At 36.7% G+C, this 13,115-nt stretch overlaps 1 protein-coding gene across 11 annotated transcripts in view; it reads right to left on the bottom strand.

Annotated features, from left to right (window-relative positions):
• RBMS3 (RNA binding motif single stranded interacting protein 3) overlaps positions 1 to 13,115 on the bottom strand; it is a 711,391-nt gene that overhangs the window by 104,258 nt on the left and 594,018 nt on the right. For 8 of the 11 annotated variants that reach the window (XM_013057187.2, XM_013057186.2, XM_004754312.3 and 5 more), the window contains 2 exons: positions 5,934 to 6,030; positions 3,590 to 3,640 (listed from right to left, as the gene is read on the bottom strand). In XM_013057187.2, coding sequence (XP_012912641.1) covers positions 3,590 to 3,640; positions 5,934 to 6,030 — 148 coding nt within the window. The remainder of the gene's footprint in view (positions 1 to 3,589; positions 3,641 to 5,933; positions 6,031 to 13,115) is intronic. The other 3 variants (XM_013057191.2, XM_013057193.2, XM_013057192.2) reach the window with 1 other exon arrangement.

Genomic DNA, 13,115 nt, shown 5'->3' with positions numbered 1-13,115 from the left:
TCCCTTAAGAGTAAAAGTCCCTCAGGGTGCTTGGGTGGCTCAGTCAGTTAAGTGTAGGACTCTTGATTTCAGTTCAGGGTCCTGAGATGGAGTGTCATATGGGGCTCAGCACTGGGTGTGTAGCCTGCTTAGATTCTCTCTCTTTCTTCCTCTCCCTCCGCCCCTCCCCACCTTCTCTCCTTCTCAAAAGAAAGAAATAAAGAGGGAAAGAATAAAAGAAAGAAGGAAGGAAGGAAGGAAGGAAGGAAGGAAGGAAGGAAGGAAAGAAGAAAGAAAGAGTAAGGCCTCTCAGAAACTTTTTCTAAATCTACAAGAAAGTATAATACAACTCAACTTAGAAAATTAAATCTCTAAAGAAACAAACTTAAATGGCAAACGCTAACTTTAAGCTTATTCTGTGTGTTCTCTTGTCCCCTGCTTACTTCTTTTCCTTCTTCGCATCATCTCATTTCTCTCCTGCTAATCACTACCTGTCTCCTCTCCCCACCCCCATGTTAACCATTCATCTACCCTGGTAAAGACTAGAGGCGCAGTGTTCTAATTTAACACCTCCTGGAAGTCTCTTCGGATACAAGCCTAGTTGATACCTTGGAGTCCTTTGCATCAAGCCTGAAGGGCTTCTGACTCCAGTGCAGGGGTCAGTGTGAATTCACAGTGATGGGGGAGAAACACATTTACACTTGGAGCTTATATCTGAGATTTTCTCAAAATGGCGGCAAAGAAAACATGAAAGAGGAGAACAGGTGTAAGCAAATCAGAATTATGGACAATGTCTTTGAGATATGTAGATAGTGACACCTTGAATTTATTTGTAAAGTAGGTTCCAGTTACTAACATAAAGGAGGTATTCAATAGGCCTTTATTTCCTGGCTTAGGTATTGAATGGTTTAGTAAGTAAAGGAAAAATGTACCAATCTAAGCAATTTGTCTTATTATAGCCATAAGGAAGTCTCCAAAAACTCATTAGCAAAGTAAGTTAAATAAATAATATGAATGTGGTAGAAACTGGTGATTATTGCTTATTCTCAACTTTCTTCTATACCAACTCTCATTTTCTATAATTGGGCTAATCTCAAGTATAATATTCAGTGTACTCATATAACTAAATAATAATAATAGTAATTTGCTGAGTGCTTGCTATTTGCCAGTCTCAATTTTAGGAGCTTTAATACCTTCTTTCCTTTAATGAGTAAAGTGCATAATTATTTAGGCATTAGTCAGCCTGCATTACAGAGGAGGAAACTGTGACTCAGAAAGTTTAATTGCCCAGAGTTCCATGACAGAGAAAGGTTTCCTATCTCAAAGAGCCTAACCAACTACTCAGGCTATTAATCATCATGTTACTCATTCATTCTTCTCAGACCCAGGTAGTTGTTTTATCTGCTTTACATTGCTTCAGTATTTTTGTATTTTATCATTTATTAGTTATTTTGTATTTATTAATCATACAGTGATTACTTTAACTCCCATTTTGGTTATTTATGCAATATAGACAACTAGCGAGACTGTTACAGGGAAAAGATTGATGGCACAAACTCTGTTTCCATGACACTGTTTAGCCAATTCCTCCATGTTAAAGACAACAAAGTGCCCAGGCACTCCTTTTTCCAGGAATCTCCCCAGCCACAAATATTATATTTTAAACCGAGTAACCTAGACTCAAACATGATGCACTGTCTAGTCACGGGAAATGATAAGATATCAGTGAGCAGTAGCCACAGCAAGGAATATCCGAGGTGATAAATTCACACACACACACACAGACACACACACAGCTCTTGCTGGAAGAACATGTGTGAGAAATAATACACCCCAAAATGGGGCTGAAGCCATGCTGGGATGGAGGATAAGAGGAATAAAATTTTGCTAATGTCTTGAGTGACAGCTGAATTAAAGACACTCACAAACATCTTCCTTCCTGATCACAGTTCTAGAAATACAGGTAGCATCTTACATATTTTGACATCTGGGAGAATATTTGGATTTTGACAGATGTGCATTCCCTTTGGCCACAATGAGGTGATTTATCACCTCAGGTTTGAGGACTAAGTTAGTATTCCTACTCTGTAGATGAAGATACTATTTTTTTATAAGGTAGTTGCTTCCTTCTAGAAAGTCACCACTTTAGAGCTTGGCCGAAATTCCCTTTCCCTGTGTTGGCTCAGACTGTGCTATATATTAGTCTGTTAGTCTGGAAGTGTATATTGTATTTTATCTCGTGAGTTGGATATGAAAGGGTAACCTGGATTCATTGTACGTTGGTATAATTTACAGAACTTAGACCAGGTGGACTCAGGAAGCCCCAAGGTGTGTAAATAAGAATAGAGGAATTTGAAAAATATGGTCTAAAGTTCTGCTATACTAAGCAATATATATTTTATTTTTTGATTAAAAAACAAACTCAACACACTAAGAGCAATGCAGAGTGTTCCTTATTTTTTTTCTTAAATTGACAAAGCTCAAATATAAAAAGGAGGTGCTATGATCCTTTGACTCCAAGAAATGATGTCTCTGAATTTAGTTCTGTGGCCTTTAATGTGTGATACTTTATTGATATTAAGATTTTAAATGGGTTAAAATGTAGTATTGCTTTTTCTTTGTACAACTAATACATTCCATATTAAGAAGGAAAATATCAATAATAATGTATAGCATGTCATACTTTAAAAATTATTTTCACATATGCTCTCAATCCTTCCAATAGTCCCATTAATATAGTGACAGAAAAGGAAACAAAGGCACAGATGAAAGCATGTCCAGGAGAGTATGTCACAGACCTTGTCACATGACCTTCTGTCTAGTGCTCTACCTCCTACTTCCTCTATCTCATAATTCTACAGAGCTAGAAAACCTGGAAGACTTAGACAAAGATAAATGGAATAATCAGCCTTCAGTCTAGATTCTAATGAAATATGTACTATTTTCTCTTGGGATTTATATAATATCGTGCCACAAAATGGGAATTGTAGCAAGTAGAAAATAGAGTTTAAATATTTTTAGAAGAGATTTTTCCACTTAAGAAGAAGAGAATGGCTCTAATTAGTTAACCTAAAAAAAGTATCTAGCAACCTTGCTATATATACATATATATCTTTATCTATTAGTATGCAACTATCTCATGTCTCAAATATATTGCTTTGAGTCAATGCTTGGCCATAATACTGAAAACTACACCCAGAGCACATCAAACTGCATCCAAAGAGAACAGAGCATAACAGGAGAAGTAAAACAGGAAGACTTTCCCCCTATAAATGGATTTAATTGTCCAGAGTTCAGAATTCCTGCATGAAGTAGAAATTTCCCATTCATAACAAATGGTAGACATCAGCTTAGGAGGTTGACTGCTACTTCCTCCAAGGTTTGTTCTCTCTCTGTCTCATTTCTCATCTGTCTCATCTTTCTAATTCTGCCATCTATCTATTGTACATGCTTTTGTAGAATTTCAGGAACAGCTTTTCATCTGGAAAATATGGCTGCCTGAAAGAGGTATGGAATATAACAAAAGCTTTACCCCAAAGCTTCTATGCATTACAAAAGCTTGCACTTGGATAATAGAAATATTTAGCCTCAGGTGACTGAGAACACTTACTGTTGGTTGCATAACGTATGGCGGATGAGGCATCCATGAAGTACTCTGGACCTATGCATCAAACAGCATTTATTAGCACAAAGCAATCACAGAGAGAACTTGGTTCTTGCGTTCAGTGGAGTCACACTAGGTCATAAGAAAGTGGAGTCCATCTGACTGTACAGCTAATTAGAGCTCAGAACTAAGGATAGAAAGGAAGTTCTCAGACCTGATTAATTTGGTCCCCGAAACGCAGTAAAATATAAAGCAAATTCCTATATCACCAGTACTGGCTGCAGTGCCTGCATGGACCCAGGTCAGCCTTGGAGCATAATCTGAGCTTGGTGTCAGAGGCTAGAGTCTTAGGAAGCCTCAGGGACCTCCTACTTAGAGGTCAACTCCCAGGGATAGATGTAAGTCATGAAGAGTTGACAGCTGAGACTTCCTCTTTTTCTGTCATTCGTTCTAATCTCAAATTCTCAAGTGATCCCATCTTGGAAATAAGTCCAAGTGGTAAAAGCTGGGGAAAAATTAAAGAGATCAGTTGGAAATTTGGGGGAGAATGATTTGGGTTAAACCCAAGTTAAGCAAGCTTGTGATTTTTTTTCTTTCGTGGTAATTGGTATGGCAAATAAAAATGAGAATTTGAGCCAACCAAATGTTCAGAAATGTGCCTTGTCAGCCAAATGAGAAAGTCAGCTTGTAAGGGCTGATTGTCACATAAAGAACCCTGAACACTTTATTTTCAATACGCTCACACTAACAAAATCGCCAATGCACTTTAGGTTAAAAAAAAAAAAAAAAGAAAAAGAAAAAAGAAAGTGGTGAAAGGCGAGAATCAACAACAGAGGAAATTGCTCTGATTCTTTTTTGGAGAAAAAGGCGCTAGAGTTAAGTTCCACTTATGAGCCCTCCCAAGTGAAATCACTTTTCTGTGGATATGTTATTCATGTCACCAAAGTTCTCTACATTGGGGCTCATTGGGTGGTCTTGGCCGAAACACAGGCCAAGTTTTTTTTTTTTTTTTTAAATGGGTAAAAAGAAAAAAAAAAAAACCACACAAAAAAACACAAAAACACACATTACAACCAGGCAGGCCTGCGGGAAGAACAAAAACGGAACAGCACCTGCACGTAGCCTCATGGGTCCCAAGAAAAGGCAATTAAGAAATCATTCACTCTGAGACCCTCAAATGCAATTCACATGAAAGTCTATTCCATTTATCCACCAACAAGTATCAAGAATGTAAGTGCAGAAAAAGAATGAAAATGATCTGCTTCAGAGGGGATCAGTTAGGAAAAATTGTATATAGTCTCAAGTTTGATGCTCTGACAGTTGGGACATCCTGAAATGAAGTATGCAATGGTTGAATAAGGTGAAACTTCACTGAATTAGTAGCAGGCAGCAACATTACAGTTTTACCCATCATAAAACATCCACCCCCACCATCTGCAAAATACAGAGAAACACATGCAAGCACGCACGTACACTCTCTCACTCTCTCTCTCTCCAAAGTTTTGAAAAGTGACACGAGGAACCCTCTATATGTAGCATCTATAGGCGCTGTCTAATTAGAATTAGAAGAATTGTCTGAAGAACAATAGGAGGTAAAGAGAAGCAGGGAGTAATAGCACATTCGATAACTCAAAGGAATAAGACGAAGAGTATTTTTTTGAGGGAGAAGTATGACTTCGTTAAATCCACCTGTGTACTTAGAATTAACTGGCTACATCATCTGCTTTAGGACACACACTGAGTGTTGGCTTTTTTGTTTTGTTTTGTTTTGTTTTTCAACATGTGGAACCCGTGAGGTCTTTTCTGACCTCTTCGGGACTGAGAATGAAGTAAGAGCAGGAAATAGGAATAATGTTTTACCACTTTGAGAGTCCACCCTAATTCTTGGGAAAAATGATTTAACATCTGTCCATGTAGCTTTGCATGGACACACAGGACAACTGTGACAAAATGAGATGACAACGATAAAATATCTTGGAGTGAGTGAGGGGTATGCCAGATGTGTGCTTGTAGAGAAGACACAGTAGGGAACGTGACGATCCAAATCACCGACAACCAACAAAGTAAATTCTCAGTGGCAAGGAGGCTGCACTAATGTTGGCTGGAAAGGAGCATAATCATAAAAACTCAGCAGGAAGAATGAAGAGCACGGTGGACTTTCTTATTCCGTGAAATAGATGCAAACGAGCCCTTCAAAGTGTGGGCTAGAACTTGAGAATTATTTAATTAAGATGTGACTAATGTGTTTGAGGACAATTAACAAAAAAGTTCTACTGTGTCCCTTTTGCCTTGATATCATCTATTATTGGCCGGAAAGACCTCTCCTTGGGTGCAGGTAAATCGGACATACCTGGTATGTGGAGACAGGGGAAGCAGCAATGAATGGCGTGATAGATGTCTGTGGAATCATGCGGTTGGTTGCAATACTGTACGGTGAAGAATAAAATCTGCAAACAGAACACAAAAAAAGAAGATTCATGAAGCTGCTGCATGCCTCGCTTCGAATCAAATGCTACCAAGCACCTCTGGGAAAGACAGAGTTCCACCCTCGTGTTTTTCCACCAACTGTGAACAGGAGCATCCAGGAGATTTATAGCATTTGATGCCACTAAGAGAAATAAATCGTTCTGAACAAAATGACAACTTTGAGTCATCTTATAAAATTGGCTGCACAAAATCTCTGATGTCGGGATGAGTGTAATAGTATGTTTAACCAACGGGGAGGAAAGCCATGGGCATTATTTTTTGTCATTGTTTTTCTTTCTTTCTTTCTTTCTTTCTTTTTTAAGGCAATGTTAAAGCTCTTTGAGGGAAAGGCAAAATGATAGCAACAAGCTTTATAAAGGTGGCCAATGTTATGTGTACACAAATTGCATTTGTCTCATCATTCAAGAGAATAGGGTCAGCTCCTAGAGAGTTCTATATAATTTGTGCTAGGAAGAAGTCCGTGGACTCATGTGAAAACTGAGCTAAATATTTTCTCCCTGAAAAGAGAAGATAGCAGACAATTTGTGATTTGTGTCCAGCTGAGGATAGGAATATTTTCTAGATTCAATCAGGGAGATATTGGAGTTCTGTGATGTACTCCTGTAGACTCTGAAAAGCACTGAGATTTTGAGTCTTTCAGGGCCCTTCATCGAACAATTATAAAATGATAGTGGGCAAGATCAGAGTTTCACAAATCAGGTCTTTCTACAGATCTTTCAAAGGGCAGCTTCTCGGTACTTAAATCAGTGACACAGCCATCTCTGCTCACACTTTACCTTATAGAGTTTACACATTACCTAACACTCAAATTCGTCAGTGGATTTTCAAGTCCTGTTTCTTCCTTCCTGTCTCATTGGTAAGTGAAAGGCCAGAGGGGCCAGCCACAGAATGGAAAAAAAAAAAAAAAAAACCAAGATGCTTTTGATGGATTACTTCACTGATGTGAGGATAGATTAGGAAAATGGGTTTTAGTGGCAACAAAATCATTATTTCACTTAGCTGTACTCTTAGCAAAAATCAACTGCTACTTTTTTTTTTTTTTTTTTAATAGCATCACTGAGGTTTGAATTTCGGGGCCAAAAACTTCATCCCTCAGAGGTCACTGATATTTTGAACAGAGAATCTCATGGATTACCCTTCTAAAGAAGCATTCTACAAGACTCCCCCTGAATGTAGGAGTTCTAGATTTCAAGGTTTCCAGGATTTAATGAGGAAATTCTTTAACCTTAGAGTCTATAAAAGCCTTCAAGCAAGGATTGGGAGACCATAGTCTTAAATTTACTTTATCTAGCTCTCAACAGGGATTATAAGGTCACACTCTTTTCGTTAAAAAAAAAAAAACAAAAACCGCAGCTGCAAAAGTTACTCTGTTACACATTACATCCTTACTATCCATACCCATCAGACCTCTAAGTTTATAGTTGTGCAATTAAAAAAAAAAATGATACTGACTGCATACATATTACAATGACAAAAGAAAGAGAAAGAAAGAAAGAAAGAAAGAAAGAAAGAAAAAAGGAAGAAAAAGAGTCCTAGTGTTGCCAAAGATTCAGAAAAAGTGGGCTTCTCATTTGTTGCTGGTGGAAATGCAGAACGGTATAGTCATTTTGGAAAACAGGTTGCCAGTTTCTTATGAAGTTAAACACACACGTACTGTACAACTCAACAATCCTAGTGGTAGATATGAACTCAAGATAAATGAAGAAACCTTATATTTACACAAAACCTTAAAGCAAATGTTTATAGCAGCCTTATTGATTGGACTTGCCAAAATGGGGAAACAAGCCAAGCATCCTTCAACAAAATTGATAAACAAACTGTGGTACCTCCATTCAGTAGAACACTACTACGCCATAAGGAAATAACTACCAATACATTCAACATGATGAAACTTAAGTGAATTACACTAAATGAAGGAAGTCAGGCTCAAAAGACTCTCTATTTTATAATTCCACTTACATCACAACATGAAAAATGCAAAACTATAAAGAAAGAAACTATACAGATCAGTAGAAGTCAAAGGCTGAGCTTGGGGGATGGAGTCAACTAAAGACACATGAGGGAATTTTGGGAAGTGATGTAGCTATTCTGTTTTGATTGTCTGGTGGTTCTATGTGTACTTGTCAGAACTCATAGACATGTACACTATAAAGAATGAATATATGCTCTATGTAATTTCTACCTAATAAACCTGTCTTCCAAACAAAATCAATTACTGTGTAAGCAAATATACATCCTTCCACTTAAATATATATATATATATATATATATATATATATATATATATATAAAAATTTACTATTTGTACCAACGATAGGTAAGACTCTAAAACAAACGAGAAGACTTACTTGGGGCTTATAATGACCCCATTCCACCCACGGCTATTCCATAATCACCCCACAGTCTTTCTTATTCACCACGCTCTGGTGTTAGAAAAATCCAGTTTCAGCCTCTCCCACCAATGGAGTGAATCATGACTCTCACTTGGGCATGGCTGGTTTATTTTGTAAAATGTAGCAACTGAAGCATTAAAAGTGAAGGCAATGAGGACTGGATTGACAGGCAGAGTTTACAGGGAATTTTATGGGGAAAACAGGGAGAAGAAACATAAAGAAATCAGCCAACTAAGCTGATACTTACAAAGGGAGCCCTTGGGGGAAAATTTAATGCATTTTTTTTTATTTGCTCTAATCCTATACGGCACACAAGAGTGATATTTCTTCTTTGCCAGCAAGTTCCAAAACTGCCACTCAAGTCAGAGAGTTATTTAGAATGGAAAATGTACTGGGAAGAAGAGACTCTTCTAATTCTCATATTCTGAAATAAGCTCTTCCCAAGTTCAAACATAAACTGGATGAATTTACAGGACACCCTCCTTAAACCAAGAAAAGAAAAATTGCTATTGCATCACAGACTTAGAGGTACCATATCTAAAGAAAATGTATCAGGCCAGGCTCTATAAGAGAAAACTGTAGAATGAGTTTCCCAATCTTTCCACTTCTTCTCAGTCCCTGCCATGTAACTGTCAGGGTTTAGAAACACTCCCATATGATCATGATGTTAAAAAAAGGAGAGACCATCCAAATGGATGCTTTAGGCATAGGCATTACTGGGGAACAGGAAAGATAAAACTGAAACATTTTAGCCATAATAACAAAGCTAAGGTAATTCTAAATATGTGACTTTGTTTTTATATCATAATATATGCATTATGCCTTGAAAATGTTTTTATAGAAAACTGGGAATGAATTCTTAAATCATTTTCCTGGGAATAATTTACCCTTTTAAGACACACACACACACACACACACACACACACACACACACACACCCACACACATTTGTTTTTTTTCTAAAATGCTCATAACATTTATGTGCATGGTAAGTGTTTCTTTTATACTCTCTGTCCAGTGGTACTAAACTAGAAGTGATTTTGTTTGTTGGAGAACATTTGGTGGCAGGATCTGGAGACATTTTTGGTTGTCACAAGTGTGTGGGTGGGTCGTTACTGCTATCCAGTGGATAGAGGTCTGAGATTTTGCTAAACATTCTACAATGCACAGGACAGCTCCCACACAAAAAATGATCTGGTCCAAAATGCAGTGTTGAGGATGAGAAAACTTGCCTTAGGAATATGAACTAGTTGCTTCTGGAGTGATTTCATTTGAACAAAATACCAAATGCTACAGTGGCTAAGAGAGTTAACTAAGCATGATCTATCTATAGAATTCCAAGCTTGCCTTTGAAAAAATTATTTTTAAGGAATGCAAAGAGTTACTTGGTTCTCTGGCACTTAAAGCAAGTGGGCTCCAGAAGTTCAGAATATGCAAGTTGAAGTCACTAATAGGACATGATTTCGCCTGCAGGAAATTCATCTTCAGAGGATTTGGCCATCAGTAGTAATATGGTGAAATCTTATTTCACTGACAATAAAAATAACATGAATATATCAATAACCGCAGGGTAGAATGTTTTTTACTGAAGAAAACCTCACAAAATTCTATTTGCACACTGAAATCAACAGCACTGTCTCCTCTTTCATGTCCACAGGCAATATTGTTAGAGTAAGAACCACGAACACTATCCTCAGGGTAACACTATAGCATAAGATTAATAAGTTATTGGTCGTTTTTATTGTAATACCACTGTATCCTTCACATTAGATTCCATTCCTAGTGTAATAAGATAAGGTTTCTGTATCACTTAATATCAAGTTCCCATATACAACAGCTGGCAAACCAGTGCTATAGAAAACATTTTTTTTCATGTCACTCCCAAGAAAATGCATTTTATTCAAATAAAACAATCCAAGAGGCTTTTACACAGCAGCTCTTGCTGAAAAGGACACTGGAAAGATGAGATTTTGAATATGGGGAGTGATTATTTCCCACCTCCCACACTCATATTTGAAAATGATGGAATTTCATATTGGACTGCTAAAAAAGCAATAGGGGAATTGTAATAACAAACTGTAGACTTACGCCAGACAGTTCTGAAAAAAGAAGAGGCAATTTTTATTCTTGTAAGTTAACCTAGAGTAAAAAGTACTAAGGTTTCATTTTTCCATTGTGATCCAGACACTTCTTCACTATAAACTTCAAAGCCTTAGATCGATGTGACATTGAACTAATTTTTTTGAAAACAATAATTTGGATAGATTCAGGCAGACGACAGAACTGACATTTTCTACCATCTAAGTTCAAACAGGATAGATTCCCCACTGTTGGTAGTTATAAATACTTGTTCTTCGTTAGCTAAAGTTGAGCTCAATTTGGGAGTATTTATTTCAATTTCATGTTGCTGTATTAATGCAGAGGTTATGGAATTCAGAACATATTTAACCCTTGACACAATTTAAGCTACTAGCCACAACCCAGCCACATACTCAGAAAGCCCTGGGGTTTACTACACTTATGGGAAACCAAAGGGTCATAAAATATGTTCTTTAGCTATGATGTGGGTCATCTCTAAGAGGAAATGTTCATGTCAGTGCTCCATCGAGAAGCCTTCTGAATCCCTCATTAGAACACAAATGCCTCTTTTTTGTGGTCCTATGATATTAATTTTCTTTTCAAAAAGAATATAAAAACATAAATAGTGAAAAATAAGTCTCCCCTTTTTCCCTACTTTGCAGTACTTGGTTGGCCCTCCTTAGAGAACTACTGTCATCATTTCTTTTATATTCTTTCAGGAAGATTTTATACAAATAAAAGTTAATATAGACATAGATCTCGTAGTACTTTGTGTTTCTACCACAATATTATTTGCACTGTATCTCATATTGGAATTGCGTGCATGTTCATTGTCTCCAATATAATATAAAATTTTTTCTTTTCAAATATGCATCACCAAAATGATTTTAAACAGTGCAATAGAGACAGATATTCAAAAGAAAAAAATGTTGAACTGAACTCAGTGAGCATTAAGCAATGTTTAAGAATATTAACTGGATTAGAGTGAGTTACAACTGTATCTTTGGATACTGATTATTCTATGCAAAATGAGACCAGTTTCTTTCCTGGAGCAATAAACATGTCTCACTCTGTTAGGTTACTGCTGCCTGCCTGAGTTAGGGTGATTGCTAAATCGAATACAGCAACATGAATAGGGAGTAGCATACTCTATTCTGAACATTCATGTTAGATCCCTTAATATGCTGAGTAAGTTTTCTAAATCACCTTCCACACCTCCAAGACGCACATGTTAATGTTAAGCCAACGGACAGTATGTGGAGAAAATATTTGTGGTGATCCCAGTATCTTACAGGCTTAGAAATTATTGTTCTAGTATCCCCTATTCATAAAATGTTACCATACAAGACAATAAAACCAAACACGAACAACATATTTTTAAAATCATCTCTATGAAGTAGTGTCAAATGAATAAGATTAATTCACTGCAATCTTCCTCTTCTTTCCTTTTCATTATATAAAATTTCTATGTTCTTGTTATCAACAATACAATGGACAGTCTGAGTCTTCTAAAACTCCATTTTTAACTCAAGATGTGATAAATTCATGGGCAATTTGGATACTTTGGGTGAAACTGGAGGCCATATACTTAAAGAGAAACAGATTAAAGTGTTATATGGGGACAGAGTAAATTGATGCTGCAAAAAGGAATGGTTTCTCTAATGGCAATTTGTTGGGGCCAAGAAGATATCATTGGTTACATTTCCTATTTCTTCTTTAACTTTTACAATACCGGGTTAAACAATCTATAAAGATGAATAAAGCATGAAACCTGCCTTCACTGAGTTAATAGCCCAGCAGGGAAATAAACATGGTGTCAACAACTACATGGTAAATAGACTGTCAAATGTATCATGGCACCTTGAACTATAACATCAATACTTACACTGACAGTTACACTGTACCATACAGAGTTCCTTTAATCCTTACAAAGTCTTACTATCATCTCCACTTCACAGAGGAGCAAACTAAAGCAAAAACAACTGGCCCATGTCTGGTGAATAACAGAATTTGGATGTGCATATTGGCAGGCTGATTCTGGGGTATGCACTCCTAACCACTGCTCATAGTGTTTCTCTTCTGACTGGTTGTGTAATTGGCTTCTGCCTGGAATCACTTGACTGTGTCCTTCAAAGGACAGCAGTATTTTAAAAAATGATGGAAAGAAGGAAAGACAGAGAGAAGGAAGAAAATTACCATTCCTTCCAGGCAGAGAATTCCATGAGTAACAAGACACAAAAATGTAAAGTAACATGGAATGTTCTGAGAAGTTTTCAGGAACCAAGTTATGGGTGTTACTATTATATATATCTAGACATATATATGTTTATGTATATGTTTGGTACATGTATATGTATATATATAAAACATATATATTATAGTATTATTATTATTATGTGTGTGTGTCTGTGTGTGCACATGCACACCATTCTTGGAAGTTTGAGTTTTGTTCTATAGTTAGGAAAGTCTACCTAATACTTTAAACCAGACAGGGAGGAAGATGATTACTGGATTACATTTTAAATAATTTATTTATATAAATTTATTTATATATGTATTATATATTTATATAT

The sequence above is a fragment of the Mustela putorius genome, unplaced genomic scaffold, assembly GCF_011764305.1.
Source record: "Mustela putorius furo isolate JIRA1106 unplaced genomic scaffold, ASM1176430v1.1 tig00003834_pilon_pilon_pilon, whole genome shotgun sequence".
Lineage (NCBI taxonomy): Eukaryota > Metazoa > Chordata > Mammalia > Carnivora > Mustelidae > Mustela > Mustela putorius.
This window is presented reverse-complemented; position numbering and strand designations above follow the sequence as displayed.